Source organism: Suncus etruscus, chromosome 2 (genome assembly GCF_024139225.1).
Source record: "Suncus etruscus isolate mSunEtr1 chromosome 2, mSunEtr1.pri.cur, whole genome shotgun sequence".
In the NCBI taxonomy this organism is placed as follows: domain Eukaryota; kingdom Metazoa; phylum Chordata; class Mammalia; order Eulipotyphla; family Soricidae; genus Suncus; species Suncus etruscus.
Window position 1 is genome coordinate 102,222,679 of NC_064849.1, and position 20,128 is coordinate 102,242,806.

The 20,128-nt window shown below is 37.1% G+C and overlaps 1 protein-coding gene across 1 annotated transcript in view; it reads right to left on the minus strand.

Moving 5' to 3' along the window:
- RICTOR (RPTOR independent companion of MTOR complex 2) overlaps positions 1-20,128 on the minus strand; it is a 131,395-nt gene that overhangs the window by 65,649 nt on the left and 45,618 nt on the right. Inside the window, exons 3-5 of the mRNA XM_049767670.1 lie at positions 14,603-14,700; positions 4,235-4,299; positions 3,622-3,753 (exon numbers count right to left, since the gene is read on the minus strand). Coding sequence (XP_049623627.1) covers positions 3,622-3,753; positions 4,235-4,299; positions 14,603-14,700 — 295 coding nt within the window. The remainder of the gene's footprint in view (positions 1-3,621; positions 3,754-4,234; positions 4,300-14,602; positions 14,701-20,128) is intronic.

Sequence of the window (20,128 nt, forward strand, 5' to 3'; positions counted from 1 at the left end):
AAATACTGGATGATGAAAAAATAAAAATCTTCCCACTGAGTTTGGGCACCAAGTAATAATGTCTACTTATTTCAGTGTTACTCAATATTGTTTTTTAAGTTCTTCCTTCAAAACACAGAAATCAGGCAAGAAAAAGCATAAACATCCAAATTGGAAATCATTACTCGCATGACATGACAATATAAACAGAAAATCTTAAAGACTCTGCTAAGAAATTCTTATAAATAATAAACCAGAGCTGGATAGAGAATACAAGGGTAAGGGGTTTGCCTAGCATGTGACAGTCCCAGTTTGATTTCTAACAATGTATCTGATCTCCGAACACCACTAGGACTAAGCCCAGAGGACAGAATTAGTAATCAGCCTGAGCACCTCTGGGTATGGCACGCCTCCTAACAAAAAAAAGGAAAAAAATAAACAAATATAACAAAGGAGCAAGTTACAAGATATAAAAGAAAACAGACCATTACATTTAAAATAATCTCCAAAACCATTAAGTTCCCAGGAATCAACAAAGAAAGTAACACACTAATACAATGAAAATGATCAGTCACAAAAGATATAGAAGAGGTCACCAGAAAACAGAAAAGTACCGTATTTTTCTGTGTATAAGACGACCCCAATTTTACAGTTAAAACATAGGTTTAGGCCTATATTCGCTATATAAGACAGAACTTTCCTGCGCTGCAACTGTATGTACCACAGTGAGCCAATCACAACAAGCAAAGGTCCAAAGGTTATACTGTAATAAACATCCTCTCTGACTGACCAATCTGAGCAGGCTTTTGACAGTGTAGATTCGGGTACAGAACATTGTCTAATTTGCATGCATAAAAAGCCTGCTTGGACTGGCTGAGTTAGAGAGGCGGTCCGAGCAGCCTTGCAGTGATTGGTGCAGGATTGAGTTGGAAAATTCGTTTCATGGCAATATCCAGACGATTTTCATTTAGCGGCGAATCTTAGCGGCGAATCGTATAAGACAACCCCCAATCGGTTGACTTGCTTTTGTTTCAAAAGTCGTCTTATACGTCTGAAAATATAGTACTCCACATACATTGACTGGACGAATCAACATCATCAAAATGATCATCTTACCCTAAGCACTCATGCAATATCTATCAAAATGACATATAGTCACAAAGGCTACTAAAATTGGCATGGAATCTTAATACTACTTAAAAGCCAAAGTAATCAGAAAAAAAAAAGATGGGGTACAACATTCATTACAGATCCTTACTTCACATTACAAATTTAAAGTAATCAAGGCTGTATAGTGTATAAAGGGATTCTCAAGCCAAAGGAGGGGGGAAAAAAACCCCTCAGACTCCATAATTCTCAGCTCTATAAAATAGTTAATATAGGCAAAGTAGCTGAATACTTAAGTAGATAAAGCAATGCCTCTTCAAATAATGTTGGTAAAGGACCTTCTGCATCTACTCTGCCACTTCAGGTGATGCTGACTCAATAGGCCTACTCTGGAATGAAAGTTAGAACCCCTCCCAATTGGCTAGATCCAAACAACCTCCACTGTGCCACATTAAGGGCCCACACCACGGCTCTTGAAGCATGTGGCTGCCTGTGGCCAAGAATAAGATCTATTCAACAAATTACACACTGCTAATAATTATGCTTCCTGTTATTTGGTGAGGAGGAACAGAGAAAAAAGAGAGCAACCCTACCATAGGATCCCCCATAATTTTTGATTGGGCCTAACTACAAAGACTCATCCCAGCAGAGCAAGAAACCAATGGGAAAAACACATAGAAGACCAAGTCAAGGAGCAAAAATAAGACATAAAGCACTCATAAAGCTCAACAACAAAAAAACAATAGTCTCATCCAAAAACTGGGGAGAAACAGATTCTTTTCCAAAGAGGCCATAGAGACAGTCAAAGAAAAATAAAAAATAGAGTAAGATTTCAGTTCACACCAATAAGATGGCAACAGACAACCAGTGTTGACCAGGACATGGTTAAAAAGGAACCTGCATTCACAGTTGGTGAGAATGACACTGGATTCAGAATTCATGGAAAAGAGTATGGAGAAGTCTCAACAAAGCCAAAAGAGCAGAGCTTCTATATGACTCACCAATTTCAGTTCTTGGCATCTTCCCCAAGAACACAAAAACATTATTTTGAAAAGATACATGCACACCTATGATTTACATTGTGGCCCTAAATAAGACAGCCAAGAAACAGAACAACCCAAATGTCCAATAACAGATAAATGAGTAAGTTGTGGTCTATGGACAGAATTAGAATACTACTCGACTAAAAGAATGAAGTCTTGCAATTTCCTGCAACTTGGATGGAACATGCTTCATGTTAAAATAAATACTAGATGATCCCATTTATCTGTAGTTATATATAGGGGGAAATAAAAAGAAAAACAAAGTACTATTAAATGAGAACAAAGCCTTGGCCTTTGACATAACTATATTTAAGTTATCTTTTTTACAACAAAGAAGATCATTATCTAATAGTCAATAATTGGTATTGGATATCCATAAAATATAACTGCAGGGGCCGGAGAGGTGGCGCTAAAGGTAAGGTGTCTGCCTTGCAAGCGCTAGCCAAGGAAGGACCCCTGTTCGATCCCCCGGCATCCCATATGGTCCCCCCAAGCCAGGGGCAATTTCTGAGCGCTTAGCCAGGAGTAAACCCTGAGCATCAAACGAGTGTGGCCCCCAAAAAAAATATAACTGCAGATATCTTGTAAACATAAACAGATATACATCTTTGGAAGAAATAAATAGTAACTTTTAAAAAGAACAAAAATACTAACTATGAGACTACTTTATTTAATTTTACTAAGAAGATTTAAAAGGTAAGGCAGACTAATTTAAAAAGATATTCCCAATATGCAAACGTGAAAGAAATCAAATCTAGAGTTCCAAGAATTCCTATATAACAAAATCCATTTACAAAAGAGTAAAAAACAAGAAGGATAGATAGTGCAAGTTACTTAACATCATTAATTAGGGAAATATTAATTAACATCAGAATAACTCACAATGAAAATTACAGCAGAAAGGCAGTTCATAAAAAGAGCAAGTGCTCATGAATATGTGAAGTTTATTGCAAGTAAGGAGTAAATTGGTAAAAAATCATTTTAGAAAAACATTTGACAGTATCTGCTAAAACGAAATATGCATAAGCTTTAAGACCATACAATTCTACTCCTACACAATAAGAAAATGAGTACATAAGTCGACCAAGAGACTTATACAAGAATATTCATAACAGTTTTATCCAGAACAATCAAGACTGAAACTCAGAAATTTATCAACAGAATGAAAGAGATCTATTCAGAACATAAAATACTAAAAGTTTTTAAAAATCAAGACACAAATTCACAGGTTGAGAAAAATTCTATGTATTTTCAATACATAATAGTCAGAAAAGCTAGTCTACAGTGATAGTCATAATAATGTTCTCTACTAGTTAAAAACAAGAAATTTGAGTAAGATGCTAAAAATATTGTTTCTTATTCAGTATAACTGTGCACTAGCTTCGCAAATATCTGTAAAAAGTATAAGGTTTTATAGTAAAAATTTAAAACTATGATTCTAATCTAAAACAAATATTTTAAATATGTAAAAAATAAGCTTTAGGAAAATTACCTAGCTATTAAATAGTCCACTTTTAATTTTAGCACCTTCTGCAAAATACTGGAGTCTTGGATGAGATATCGAAGAGCTCGTAGCCCTGCTGCCCGCACTTCTTTTGCTTCATTCAATAAAGCTAATCGCAAACTGCATAAAAACAAAAATGTTTGCCACATGAGCTTCCAATAGTTATATAGCATATTTCCTGCAGTTGTAGGCTGCAAAACATTTAAGTCACTTGACCTATGTATGTGCACTTGATGTAACTAACATCATTTAAAACATCCTTTGGTACATACTCACCAATTTAAGAATAAAACTGCAATTATTTTTATAGACTATAATGTATTTCATATCAGCAAAGTGAAGTCAAATATGCCTTTTTCAATCAGTAATACACATGCTTTTATCATTTCTTGTTTTCACACCTGCTTCCATTCCACTCAAAGAATTGCTGATTTAAACCAATAAATAATACCTTACGACGATAGTATAAACTCTAACTTTATTAAGTTCACTTTAATGTTATAGGTTCTTATTTTTTGAATAAAAAGAGTTTTATAAAATTAAGTTTTAAAAATTTGGAAGTTTAGATGGGGTAAGAGAGGAAACTGAACTATATACTTACCAAATGATAATATCCTCATAATTAAAACCCAACTTTTCTTCGCTATGGCCAGTGTCACAAAGAAGCTGTCAGAAAAACAAAACAAGTATGTGTATATGTATTTGTCTAGTAATATACGTTATTATTAAACAAAAAAGTATGTGTACACATTTCTATTAATATACATTATTTTAGACAGAAAAAAGGTTTTCTTCAATAAAATTTTGAAAACCGAATAATCAAATGTTCCAATGTATCATTACTTTTAGCTCTTGTTTTGTTTTGTTTCATTTGAATCAGTAGCCCCAAAATTTATTTAGCAGCCTTTTCATTTAAAAAGTTGCTTAGTAGCCCCTTAAAAATCTATCTTCTTTAATTGAACAAATACAAAGCATCTCCAATTGCACCTAGGATTACTACCAATCTCCATGGACCATTCTCCCACCCATAGAAATGACTAGCTTTAGTTAACAAATCATTTTATAATTACTTAATTCCCTCTTAATTTTGTCTGAAAAGCAATTCATTTAGAAGTTATTTCTCTAACTGCACTCATCACTCTGTGGTGAGCTTCACTACATTGAGAACTATCATAACAAAGTGAATGAATGAGGGAAGTAGAAAGCCTGTCTAGAGTACAGGTGGAGGAGAGGTGGGGAGGAGGGAGATTTGGGACATTGGTGATGGGAATATTGCACTGGTGAAAGGGGTGTTCTTTACATGACTGAAACCCAAGTACAATCATATTTGTAATCAAGATGTTTAAATAAAGATATTAATAAAAAAAAAAGAAAAGCTCTGGAGAGAGACACAGAATAGTCTCACTCTTCTATGGGTTTAAAAAAATAAAACAAGTTAGCATTGAAATTATAGCATGCACTGTCAGCTTAGTAGAATCTAGATAGAATATTTTTGAAAATATGGTAACGTTTTCATCTATTTTCAACACTAGTAATTTATTTCCAATGTTTTTACTTTTTCTTTTTTTCTTTTTTTGATTTTTGGGCTACACCCAGTGACACTCAGGGGTTACTCCTGGCTATGCACTCAGAAATCACTCCTGGCTTGGGGGACCATATGGGACACCGGGGGATCGAACCACGCTTTGTCCTAGGTCAGCCATGTGCAAGGCAAACGCCCTACTGCTGCACCACCACTTCGGCCCCTTTATATTTTATCTTTTTAAACATTAAGATTGTGCTGTTATTTCTGTTCAGTTAACGTAATCAGATCAATTTATCTTTATTCACATACTCATCTTTTCTTTATTACATCAATCAAACATTATGTGAAGAATTATTTACTGTTAATTTGTTTTATTGCTATTTTCATAAACTTTTAACATTATTTTGTGACAATTTTTATTTTCAGCTTTTAGAGACATTATTCCACTACATTTATACTTTTAAGTTAGCTATTCTTTTTTAGCCTTCAGTGGCTTCCACTGTTTCTGTTTTTAATTATGCCAAAACTTCTAGTGGTTTGTTACTTTGGGAGAATGGAATATTGTGCATAGAAGTATGTGAAAAGACTTGTTTTTTTGTTTGTTTGTTTGTTTTTTAAATTTTGTGGGTCACACCCTGTGGTGCTCAGGGCTTACTCCTGGCTCTGTGCTCAGAAATCACTCCTAGCAGACTTGAGGGACCATATGGTATGACGGGGATCGAAACCAGGTTAGTCCTGGGTCAACCATGTGCAGGGAAAACTCCTTACTATCTCTCTGGCCCCACAAGACTTCATTTTTTACCACATGTTCTGTACCTTAATTGTTTATATTTAGCTTGCATTATTTTCACATTTTGAGAAACAAAATCAAGATTCCTTTTGGGAGGAGTGGAGCACAAGTGTTTATTAATTCTAACTTTCTAATTGGAGCTATTGTCAGCATGAATAATGACATCCTGAAACTAAATAAAATTTGTTACTTTAGCTCAAAAGTTTGGGAGACAGATGGTACCAAGGCCAGACAGTTGAATGTTCATTTGGTGGAAATAAAAACTGATCAGACATGAATACCAAATCTAAAGTCAACAATAACAGAATCGATACCCAATCTACAACAAGCTGTACGGGGGGGGGGGGGGGGACGAGGACGGGGGGGAGGGGGGACGGGGACAGTTGCACAAGCATTACGGGGGTAAAAGAGGGAGATGTGGGATGTATGTTGTGAACAGGGGTGGAGGGAGGGAGGACAACACTGTTGGTGGGAATGTCTCTCACTTATTGTCACTATGTGCCTCAAATATTACTGTGAGAGAATTGTAATTCACTTCGACCACAATAAAATTAGAAAAAAAAAATGAGCTCAAAACCCCGAAAAAAATTAAAAAGTCTGGAAGAGTATATTTTTCTGTCTATTGGATTTACAAATAAATGTCACTGAATAGTCATGCTTCATTTAAATTTTTTTTCTTTTGGAAGTTTCAATATAAATAGATGAATTAAATATAGAAGATACTTTTATAATGTAATAGCTACAAATTTTAAATCTTTAAAAAGCAGCTCATTAGATTATGAGCATGTTGTGTTAAAAATAGAATACTAAAATAGTAATCAGCAGCAGCCTGCTATACACATAGTACTCTATCTAATGAAATGAGGTCAGAAAACAAGAATGGGTATGTAACATTCACATGGTTATCAAAACAACAATATCTTCCCTGCATATGTTAAAAGGAGGTTTGATCCTAGAACTGACGTTTACCCTAAACAACAATTTAGCCCTACAGTCTACCGTATTTGCCGGCGTGTAAGATGATAAGACGACGCCCTAATTTTGCAATTAAAACATAGGTTTAGGCCTATATTCGCTGTATCAGACAGAACATTCCTGTGCTGCATGTGTTCCTGTGCTCATGTACCACAGTGAGCCAATCACAACAAGCAAAGGTTCAAAGGTTATACTGTAATAAGACTTCCTCTCTGACTCTGGCCAATCTGAGCAGGCTTTTGACAGTGTAGATTTGGGTCCAGAACATTGTCTAATTTGCATGCAAAAAAAGCCTGCTTGGACTGGCTGAGTTAGAGAGGTCCAAGCAGCCTTGCAGTGATTGGTGCAGGATCAAGTTGGAAAATTCGTTCTGTGGCAATATTCAGACAATTTTCATTTAGCGGCATATTGAAACATTTTTCAGGATATACTCAGCATATAAGACGACCCCTGATTTTCGGTTGACTTTTTTTGTTTCAAAAGTCGTCTTATACGCTGGAAAATATGGTACATGTCAACTTAAGCCTAACAGAAAAACTACAATAAAAAAATATACTAAATGTAACAGAACACCATTAATTAAACACCATGTCCCAGTGGTAGATAAGAGATACAAAGCTGAAAAACATAGCTTTCATTTGCTTAAGAAACTCAGGTTTAAGGACTGGAGTGATAGCACAGTAGTAGGGATTTTGCCTTGCACGCGGCCAAACCAGTATGACCCAAGTTGTATTCCCAGCATCCCAGATAGTCCCCTGAGCCTGCCAAGAGCAATTTCTGAGTGAAGAGCCAGGAGTAACCTCTGAATGTTGCTGGGTGTGGTCAAAAACAAAAACAAAAAAACGCTTGGCGGGGGCAAGAACAATAGCACATAGGGAGGGCATTTATTTGCCTTTCACATAGCTCACACAGGTTCAATCCTTGGTATTCCATAAGGTCCCCCAAGCCTACTGGGAGTAGTTTCTGCGTAGAAAGCAGAGTAATCCAAGTGCTGTCGGGTGTGGCCCCAAAATCAAAATAATAATAAAAACAAATCTCAAAGTTTAATGAGCAGTAGTCAACAACAGAAATTAAAAGTATAACTAAAAATTCATATAACGTGTTATGATACCAGAATGACCAACTAATTACTTCTAGCACAGTAATTATTTTTCTTATTCTATATGTCATTCTTAGAATATATAAATATCTAAATTTCATTTTATTTATTTATTTATTTATTTATTTATTTTGGGGGGGGGTTGGCCACACCCATTTGATGCTCAGGGGTTACTCCTGGCTAAGCGCTCAGAAATTGCCCCTGGCTTGAGGGGACCAAATGGGACGCTGGGGGATCAAACCGCGGTCCTTCCTTGTCTAGCGCTTGCAAGGCAGACACCTTACCTCTAGCGCCACCTCACCGGCCCCTATATGTCACATTTTAAAAGATACTAGCTTTCTAAAAAAATGCATTTACAAACACATTATGATTCAATTAAGTGTTTATAATACGTATCTGAGGTAAGTATAATAAAATCTATAGAAGATAGTACAATGTTAAGGTATATGTCAAGCCCTACCTATGTTCAATTTCTTGCACCATATGTTCTACCAGAACATTGCCAGGTGTGGCTCTGGAGGCACACAGCACTGCAGAAGAGGCTCAGAATCCCCAGTGGAAACCCCAACCTACTGAGCACCACCTTGGGAGTTTCCCTCACCCAAACTCTGTACCTCAAAATTGGCACTTACTTATATCCCTTTAGCCAGGGATGATTCTATCCTCCAGTTAACAGCTGACAATGTATAGATATTTGCTCATCATAACTGGTGGAGGTGTGCTACTAACATAGTAGTAGGAAAAAGGTCAAGGCCTTTGCTATGTCCACAATAAAAAAAAAGAGTCTCCCAAAAGCAAATAACCACCTATTTAAGTTGAAAAACTGTATTAGTTAGGTTGCCAACACTCAACTCAAACACAGAAGGTTCACCATCTTAAGCCAAAAAAAAAGGAAGGGAGTGTGAGGAATACCCCTAGGAAAATGATGGAGGCCAAAGAAAAAATTCAGGGGGCAAAGCCTTGATAATCAAGGCACCTAATTTTGCCTTGCTTATATCCCCTGAACAGAAACAGGAACAACCTCTGCACACTGTCAGATGTGCTCCAAACACCTGCCCTCCCTGACAAAAAGGGTAAGTGATAAAGATCACAAAAATAAGGTTAAAAATGCACTATCTGTAGGGCATAAATTATGGGACAGGCATTGTGCTGGAACTCCACTTCTAGTAACAGCAACTTTATTAAGAGTACAAAGAAATCGGCCTAAGAAAGTCTTACAAGGGTCAAAACTGAGTATCCATTTATCTGATCTAAAGCTTTTCTGATTATTTTACCAAGAGCTAAAACAGATGTTTATGAGTTCAACCTTCAATGTTTATGAGTTCAACCTTCAAGACTTTACTGATGGGGCAGGTTTAGATCTACTCAAGGTTTAGGTTTAGAACCTTATATCCTAACCAAGACTGCTAATTCTAATTGTTCAGTTTTTAAAAGCATAAATAAGTTATGGTGCTTGCCATGAATGTAGCATACTTTATTTCAATTACTAGCAATGTATATTGTCTCCCAATAATGAACTAAGCCAGGAATAAGCCTTAAGTACAAATGTGGCCCCAAAATCTAAAAATAAATAAAATGACATGGTAATTCAGAAAGGTAATTCAGAAATGAGATAACACAGAACAAAAAATAAGCGTGTAACAGAAAAAAAAGGCTTGCTTTTCAAGCCCTATTCTCTTTTAAACAGTATTCCTTTCTTTCTCTCCCTTTATACATCTTTCTTTTTTAAGGTTTTTGGGCCATACCTAGCAATGTTCAGGGTTTACTTCTGGCTCAGTACTCAGGAATTACTTCTAGTGAGCTTGAGGGATCATATACGATGCCACAGATTGAACTGGGTCAGACGCACGCAAGACAAACACCCTATCCACTTTAATATCTCTTTAGCCTAACTATCCTTAAAACCAAGTAAATTTCTTTCAATAAAAACAATCTTGCTTCATTATTTCATCTCCTCCTGAAATTCCTGGGAAGTCAGTTGGGACCAACTTTCTTTTTCTGCAAAGTGCAATTCCTCACTCCATCCTCAGTCTATAGCCACCAGAGAAGTCAAGTGATTAGAGCACATTCCTGTGCCAACCAGAACAAGTGACCTGCAGGTGCAGCTCAATAGTTATCTAGTAGGATTAGCAGAATGTGAGCATCCCTGCCATGTAGGTGCTAGAATGTAAATGCTAAGTAGTTCCTCAAAGAACTGTCAGGAATCACTCCTTAGCACTTCAAACTAGAAAACAACTGAAGACTCTTTGAAGGACTGACAGGATTTTGTAGACTTTGGATCTATCCCTCACCAAAATCTGCTGGACCTTACCAAAAATCTAGAAAACTGGATCCCATTCCAATCAACTTCCATTTACTGCCAAGATGAAGGGATGGAAGAGACCGTACCAGGTTATGGTAAGCAGTCCCAATGCAGAAAAGAATAAATGAACTAAGTTGGGTTCATCTCCCCAAGATAAAACCAATTCTATCTGGTTTAGTGACCAACCACCAAAAGAACAAATCAAACTACTACTGTGAACCCATTGAATACCTAGGATGTCTCTCTCATTTTTTTTAGAGTGAAGATTGTTTTTATCCAGATTTAATTTACTGAGAAAGATGTGAGGGGAAAAAAAAGAAATGTGTGCTTAACAGAGAAGAGCTTCTCCAGAGTGAAAATAGGAGTGAAAGGGAGAAAGGAGGAGTGAAAGGGAGGTGGGGAGAGAATGGGTTAGAGAGGGAAGGAGGAAGAGAGAGAGAGAGCACTTGAAACATCTCTTCAAGAAAACCTAAAACTTAAAAAATAAGTTATGTGTTAACTTCATAAATTTTTTTTACAGGTGACTAGTAAAAGCAGAAACTAACACTTTAGGGCTGGATAGATAGCATAGCTGTAAGGCGTTTGCCTTGCATGAGGCCAACTTGGGATGGACCTGGGTTTGATTCCCACCATCCCTTTAAGTCCCCAGAGCCTAGCATTCCTATATGGTCCTGAGCCTGCCAGGAGCGATTCTGAGTGCAAAACTAGGAGTAACCCCTGAGCACTGCCGTGTGGCCCACCCCACCCCCCAAAATAAACTAGCACTTTATTTAATCAAAATAAAGAAACAAAAAAAAGTTGATGCTACTGCTGGATTAGGGAAAGCTTTTCTCCTCCAGGATTTAATATTGGGGTTTGTTTTTTTAAGTTCTTTAGTGAGACTAGATGTTAAATTGTATCAAATGATTCTAATTTCTGTACTTAATAAGTTAAAAACATATAGCTATCAATCATCATAAATTAACTTTTTTTTTTTGAGTCACACCTGGCAATACTCAGGATTACTTCTGACTCTGTATTCAACAATCACTCCTAGCAATGCTCAAACAACAAGAGAGGCTGGGGATTGAACCCAGGTCAACCACATGCAAAGCAAACACCATACCTGCTGTAATAATGCTCCAGCCCTGGCTTCTACTTATTTTCTGTTAATTCCATTTGAGATTCCTTTAAATTGGAGCAAACAATATGAAATAAATTTGTTACATGCCTGCCAAAGGGGCAGGCTGGGGAGTAGAAGGGAGCTTGAGGACATTTATGGAGAAAAATTTGGGCACTCCGGTGGTGGGATTGGTGTTTAGAACATTCATTGCATGCCTGAAACAACAATTATAAATAGTTTTGTAAATTATGGCATCATAAAAATATTTTTTTTAAAAGTCTAAGCTATCTGATTTCTCTTTCAGACTGATAACTCAAAAAACCCAACAAGCCACTGCCTGGGTCCCATTAGTCTTTCCTCTGAGATCTCACTCACTTTGTCCTTTAGTCAACATGAAAAAAAAAGTACTGTGGGTAAAACTACACCTATATATCCCTTAAAGATTTAAGGGGGTAAAGCCTGCAAGGGGTGGGGGGATGTTACAGGCAGCTAGGGTGATTGCTGGTCATGAGGTTTTGGGAAATAATGAAACTTAAGAAATTGTCCAGCTCTGGAGGGAGGTGCCCAGGCCCAAAGGCCACAAGTCTTTCCAAACTAAGAAACTGAAACCTCACCCAGAGAAGAGTGGACTCTCAGAAAAGGAGGAGCTACAGAAGAAGCATGATGAGATTATGAAAGGCAATCAACAATACAAGGCTTTCCCTTTGACAAAGCCCAGATAAATTTAACTCCAGACCAAGATCGAATTGTAAATAACCTCCCTAGCATGGAGGTCGGGCGTTTGCCTTCCATGCAGAAGGATGGTGGTTCAAATCCCGGCATCCCATATGGTCCCCTGACCCTGCCAGGAGTGATTTCTGAGTGTAGAGCCAGGAGTAACCTGAGTGCTGCTGGGTGTGACCCCAAAACAAAACAAACAAACAAATAATAGAGACTTGCTTGCTTTTCAAGCCCATGTTCTCTCTTGAAATCTGAGTTTTCTCCTTTTCTTTGTTCTACTCTGAAAAAAAGCTCATGTTCTTTCTTCACCATGTATGCCTCTCTTTCTCTCCCCTCCTATCTTCTAAGTTAATTTCTTTCAATAACAACTACCTTGCTTCACAAAAAAGGGAAAAGAAATGGGGCTGGAGCAATAGCAGAGGAGGTAGGGCATTTGCTTGTGTGCAGCAGACCTGGGTTCAACCCCCCACATCCTATATGGTCTTTCAAGTCTACCAGGAGTAATTACTGAGCACAGAGCCAGGAATAATCCCTGGGCACTGAAAAGAAGAGAGGAATAGAAGGAGGGAGGGAGGGAAGGAGGGGAAAGGTAAGGACCTTGGCCCCAGTACTATCTCTCTGGCCCTGCTCTAGGTTTTTACTGTTGCTAGAAGATAAGTCTAATTCCTCAATAATATAATCCAAAATAATGCCATTCTTACAATCACCCCCAACTTTAAGAATCCTAGCTGGCAAGAATTGTATAACTACTAATTTAGTTTTCAACCTAATTGTGACCAAGAGGACTGTGAATTCAAATCACTACATAGGGCTCTATTAAATTATTTCTAATAATAAAATCTAGTACAACTTTTCAGAGCTAGGAATTTAAAACAAGATGCAATAATGCAGTTTTGGAATAACATAGCCTGACAGTATCTAACTAAAACATTTTAGTGTATCTTTATTTATATTCATAAAACAAAAACAAAGGTATTTTTGAAAAAAATTTCTTAAGCACCAAATTCAATGTTTTGTAAGTTAACTTTAAAATAACCTTATCCTTCACATAAAGTAATTTCTCATCTAGTATATAAAAATAAAATCTAAAGCGCCTCAAACCTTTTTAAGAAAAATAAATACATATTTACTTGCTTTTCTCTAGGGAAAACACCTATTTTATATTCATTACACAACTTTATATTTAAAAAATCAATTGTTTATACATTTATATACTTGTCTCCTTGTCTCTCTTCTATGAAATAAAAACAAATACAAAGTTCTACTGTGAGTGGTTAAGAATCAAACATTTTTGAAGGATTCAGTCACCCAATGTTTAATGTACCCATGAATTCATTTAAGAATCTATAAAAATTCTCCCTCAGTAGGCCAGGGTTGGAGAATAAAACTGCCATTTCAAATATGCACCAAGAAGATGACATTACTACTAACTGAACTTACTAGAATAGTGAGAGATTAAAACATAAAATTATTCCACATAAAAACTGTTCAGGGTCTGGAGCCTTGTATTCGGCCAATACAGGATGGACCCTGGTTCAAATTCCAGCATCCCATATGGTCCCCTGTGCCTGCCAGGAGGAACTTCGGAACACAGAGCCAGGAGTTACTCCTGAGCACCACCAGGTATGACCCAAAAAACAACAACAAAAAACTAACAAACAAACAAAACTGTTCAGGATATACTAAGCTACATTTTAGGACTGAAAAGATAGCACAGCAGTAGGTCCCATGCCTAGCACTTAGCCAACCTTTTTCTATCTCTCTATCCCCATGACCAAGTCCTGCCAGGAGTGATCCCTGAACAGAGTCAAATAGTAAGCCCCGAGTAAGCTTGATGTAGCCTAGCCCCTCTCCCTTCTAGACATTTTAGGTTTCCTTAGGTTTCCACATGCTGACAGCTCATTACTGCTAAGGGACCAAAATATAAAAATTCACCAAGAGACAATAATTTTTGGCTATTAATAGAGACCAAATTAACATTTATTTGAGACAACTGCCTCTAGTTTATCTTGGACTGTAACTAAGATTCCTATAATATGAAGACCATCAAAGATGAGTTCTAGTGTTTCTTTGGGAATCATGGTTATGTCTGGGAAATAATCTGAATACTATTATTGATATATAAATATACATTTAAACATTAGCCTATGAAAGTGGCTATAAAAAGCCTAAACAAATTTATCATTGGGTAAATAAATGTGAAAACCAGATTACAGATATCACTGTGATTCTTTCCCTTTATTCTTTTCTAAAACTATAACAAGAATATACTACTACAATATTAAAATATACTTAAATTTCAGACATATGGCAAAATCCATGAAACTCAGCAGAGGAAAGTTCTAATGTTGATTTATGTACTCAAGATTTCTTTACTGATGATTACACTAAGCAGCATTTATTAAGTATAATAAATTAGCAGAATTTCAGATTATAATAAGAAAAAAGTAACTTACCTTAGTAAAATTATTCAAATGGCCTAGCTTTCTCATATTTGAAACTCCTTGCAATTTGGCCACATTTTGAAGAATCTCCCTTAAGTTATCAGATGGTTCTAAAATTAAAAAATATATATGGGTTATCATTAAGATACTTTCCTAACCAAAAACAAAAATTATGAAATATTAAAACAATCACAATTGGCTCTTGTCCATTTTCTGTCTAGTCAAGTTTGTTCTTGTCAAGTTTTACTATCCACTTTAAAGCCAACTACTTAAAAGACTTCAAAGTCCACATGGATGACTCATCAGTCTACTCATATCTATGGTCATAGTCTGTATACACTCCAACTTTCACTTCTGGCTACAAGGCACCAAAGAATGCCTTATTTGCTTAGGGAGGGAAGAAAAGAGGGAGGGAGAGAGGGAGAGGAGGAGGAAGGGAACGCAAGGGAAGGACAAAAGAGAGGGAAGGGAAGGAAGGAGAGAAAGAAAGAGGGAAGGAGAAGGGAAAAAAGGAAGAAAGAAGAGGGAGAGAAGGAAGCATCAGGAAGTAAAGAAAAACAATCCCTAAGAGATGAAAGACAAATATACTCTACAATCATTAGTTTAGTTAAAAATTTCAAGGTCATAGTGCTGAGAAGAGACCCATGCAAAATACTTCAATTGAAGAGATAAAGTTCAAATCCAAGGAACCTTAAGAAATGGGTAAGTGTGCAGTAGCAGACAGTATACTGGGTAGGGCATTTGCCTTGTCCCAAGCCAAACCAGGTTTGATCCCAGGTACCCCATATGATTTATGGGATCCCTAAGCCCTCCAGAAATGATCCCTGAGTGTGGAGACAGGAGTAAACCCAGAGCAAATTTGGGTGTGACACCGAAACACAACTAAACAGAAATGAAGGAGAGAACAATGAAGAGAGAATTCTAGCTTTGCAAAGGGACCCCTCAGTAGAGCAATGACAATAGCATAGCTGAAAGGCCAGAGAAACAGTACTATGGGTTGAGCATTTCCCTTGTACATAGCCATGGCCAAACCAGGTTTCATCCCCAACACCACATATAATCTCTCGGAATCACATACCCTTTGAGCAAAGCCAGTAGTATTCCCCTAGATTTCCCAAGTAAGGAGCCAATAGTCCCTAAATACCAACAGGTATACCCAAAAAGACAGAAACAACGTTTCTAACTATAATACAGCGTCTAACTGCAGGCTACTTTGCAAAAGCTTATGGAACATCAGATGTAGCATATGCACAGACCAAATTTTTACAATATAAGTACAATATATCAGATGAAAATATACTGTACTACTGAAAATTTTTTCTCTAAGATTTTGGCTTTACCACTGAGTTACATCATAGTTCCCATATTAATTTTTGTAGGTGGTTAAAATTATAAAGTTAATGGGGCCGGAGCGATAGCACAACAGCAAGGCAAATACAGGATGGACCCCAGTTTGAATCCCAGCATCTCAAATGGTCCCCCAAGCCTGCCAGGAGTGACTTCTGAGCCCAGAGCCAGGAGTAAGCCCTGAGGCACTGTCAGGTGTGATCCAAAAACCAATATATATATTGTTAAAGGTAAAGGTATATAAGTTAAAGGTAAAACAATAAAAACTATCCAAAATCTACCAAGAAATAAACTTAAGAGCATCCATTAACTGAGATAACACAATAAATGTACTTAAAATTTTCAAAGAAAAGGAAATGGGAAAAAATTTTTTTCAAGGAATAATTAAAAGCTTAAAGTTTTGGGGCCAGAGAGATAGCACAACAGTAAGGCATTTGCCTTAGATGGTGGTTCAAATCCCGGCATCCAATATGGTCCCTCGAGCCTGCCAGGAGCGATTTCTGAGCATAGAGCCAGGAGTAACCCCTGAACACTGCAGATGTGACCCAAAAACCAAAAACCAAAAAAAAAAAAAGAACGTACCATTTTTAAAATACTAAGGAAAAAAATGCTTTAAAGGACCAGAGATAAAGTGTATCAGAAAAGGAACTTGCCTAGCACACTGCCTACCTACCTGGGCTCAATTCCCGGTACCACATATGGTGCCCCCGAGCAAGGACTCATTGTCAGTAATAATTCACCAAAATACAGTGTCAGTTTCCATAGGTTGCTACAGGTTAATTTTCTAGATTACATTTGACAGTCTGTTTTAAGAAAGCAAAGATCAAGAGAAAGTGGGGCATGATAGTATAACATTGCTGTTGTTTTAAAAACCACTTAATAAATTCCTTTGGGTTTTTTTGTTTCTTTTTTGTTTTGGCCACACCTAATAGCTCTCAGTAATTTATTCCTGGCTCTATGCTCAGAACTCCTGTCAGGCTTCAAGGAACATATAAAATACAGGAATTGAACCTGGGTCAGCCACCAGCAAGACAAACGCCCTATCAACTGTGCTCCAGCCCCTTCCCTTTGGTATTTTTATTAACACAAAACCATTTGTTTTGAATGAGTGTTTTCCTCAGTAAATGAAATTGCTTGCATCATCCGTTTACAATTACCTATTATCTATCTACCTACTTTCACAATTATTATTGGGCATAACACACAAAGTGGCTAATGTTAAACCATTAAAGCTACTACATATCCCAGGAATTTCCAATTACTATGAAATTACATCATAATGAAATAATTATTTCTTTTTTAGAGCTCTTTAAATGATAAATTTTGCATGTCTTTAAATAACTGAAAATCTATCTAGCTTTAAGTGGTTTGTGATGTCTTGAAAATGAGTAGCTACAGTTCTCTTACAATTGGAATGAAAATGTCACAAGAAAGGATCAGATTTAATTAAACAGACAAAAACAAATAAAATACTATCAGTATTTTTATTTTAGTCATCATAATTTATAATTTTACTGTATTATCAGTGATAGGTTACTACTAATTGTACTTAGAAAAACATTTTGTTATTACAAATGGTATCTGATGGGAGACTAAGAAAACTTATCAAGCCAACATATCAACATAATTTAACTATACTTAGACCTTCATCAAAGTTTTAAGCCATTGCTGAAGATAACTTAGAATGTATAAAAATTTGCAGTTAAAATTCACATGAAACTATATTACCAAATCATTTTACATTAAATTACAATTAAGTTGTTTCTTTTCATCTTTATTTAAACATCATGGTTACAAGAATGATTGTAGCTGGGTTTCAGTCATAAACAAAACACCCCCCTTCATGAGTGCAATATTCCCACCACCAATGGACCCCCTTCCGAATCCTTGCCTGTATTTGAGACAGGCATTCTACTTCTCTCACTCATTAAGACTGTCATGATAGTTGTTAGTGTCGTTATTTCCCCAACTGCACTCACTACTCTGTGGTTAGCTTCATATTGTGAGCCAGTCCTTCTGGCCCTCATCTCTATTGTCTCTGGGCATTATTCCAATAAAACCCTTATTTTTTTCTTAAAAGCCCTAGATGAGTGAGACTAATCTGTATCTATCTTCCTCTGATTTATTTCACTCAGCATAATAGATTCCATGTACATCCATGTATAGGAAAATTTCATGACTTCATCTCTCCTGACAGCTGCATAATATTCCACTGTGTATATGTGCCAATTTCTTTAGCCATTCATCTGTTGAAGGGCTTCTTGGTTGTTTCCAGAATCTGGCTATTGTAAATTGCGCTGCAATGAATATAGGTGTGAGGAAGGAATTTTTGAATTAGATTTTTTTTTTTTTTTTGGTTTTGGTTTTGGTTTTTGGGTCGCACCTGTCAGCGCTCAGGGGTTACTCCTGGCTCTGGGCTCAGAAATCACCCCTGGCAGGCACAGGGGACCATAGGGAAATGCCAGGATTCAAACCACCATCCTTCTGGGTGTAAGGCAAACGCCCTACCTCCATGCTATCTTCTCTCCGGCCCCTTGAATTGGATTTTTGTGTTCCTAAGGTATATCCTTGGAGAGGTATAGTTGGATCATATGGGAGCTCAATTTCCAGTTTTTTGAAGAATCTCCATATTGTTTTCCATTAAGGCTAGACTAGGCTGCATTTCCAGCAGCAGTGAACGAGAGTTCCTTTCTCTCCACATTCCCACCAGCACTGATAGTTCTTGGTGTTTGTTTTTTTTTTGTTTGTTTGTTTTTTTATTTTTTTGGGCCACACCCGGTGACGCTCAGGGGTTACTCCTGGCTATGCGCTCAGAAGTTGCTCCTGGCTTGGGGGACCATATGGGACGCCGGGGGATCGAACCGTGGTCTGTCCAAGGCTAGCGCAGGCAAGGCAGGCACCTTACCTCTAGCGCCACCGCCCGGCCCCAGTTCTTGGTCTTTGTGATGTGTGCCAGTCTCTGTGGTGTGAGATGGTACCTTATCGTTGTTTTGATTTGCATCTCCCTAATGATTAGTGATGTGGAGCATTTTTTCATGTGCCTTTTGGCCATTTTTATTTCTTCTTTGAGGAAGTGTCTTTACATTTTTTTCTCCCCATTTTTTGATGGGGTTAGATGATTTTTCTTCTTAAGTTCTGTTAGTACCTTGTATATTTTCGATATTAGCCCTTATCTGATGGGTACTGGGTGAATAGTTTCTTCCATTCTGTGGGTGGCTTTTGAATCCTAGGCACTGTTTCCTTTGAGGTGCAGAGGCTTCGCAGCTTAATATAGTCCCATCTGTTTATCTCTGCTTCCACTTGTTTGGAGAGTGTGGTTTCCTCCTTGAAGATGCCTTTAGTCTCAATGTCAAGTAGTGTTTTACTTAAGTGTTATTCTATTATCCTTATGGTTTCAGATCTGATATCAAGGTCTTTAATCCATTTAGATTTGACCTTTGTGCACGGTGTTAGCTGGGGATCTGAGTTCGCTTTTTTGCAAGTGGTTGAGCAGTTGTGCCAACACCACTTGCTGCAGAGGTTTTTCTAGCTCCATTTTTAATTTCTTGCCCCTTTATCAAAGATTAATTGACTGTATATCCGGGGAGCATTCTCTGAATACTCAAATGTATTCCACTGACCTGAGGATCTGTCTTTATTCTAATACCATGCTATTTTAATAACTATTGTTTTGTAATACGATTTAAAACTAAGGAAAGTAATGCCTCCCATATTCCTTTTCGTAAGGATTGCTTTAGATATTTGTGGGTGTTGATTGTTCCAAATGAATTTCAGGAGAGTTTGATTTACTTCTTTGAAGAATGTCATGGGTATCCTTAGAGGGATTGCATTAAATCTGTACAATGCTTTGGAGAGTATTGCCATTTGAATTTTATTAATCCTGCCAATCCATGAGCAGGATAAATGTCTCCATTTCCATGTGTCTACTCTTATTTCTTGAAGCAGGCTTTTGTAGTTTTCTTTGTAGAGGTCCTTCACCTCTATAAGCTGACTCCAAGATATTTGAGTTTGTGTGGCACTAATGTGAATGGGATTTTTTTTTCTTTCTTTTTTTTTTGCTGGAGCATGAGTTTTTGTTTTTGTTTTTGTTTTTAAACACCACTGATTACAAACAGAACTGTACTTGGGCTTCAGTGACCAAAAGAACAGCCCCTTTCACCAATAAAACATTCCCACCACCAATGCCCCCCA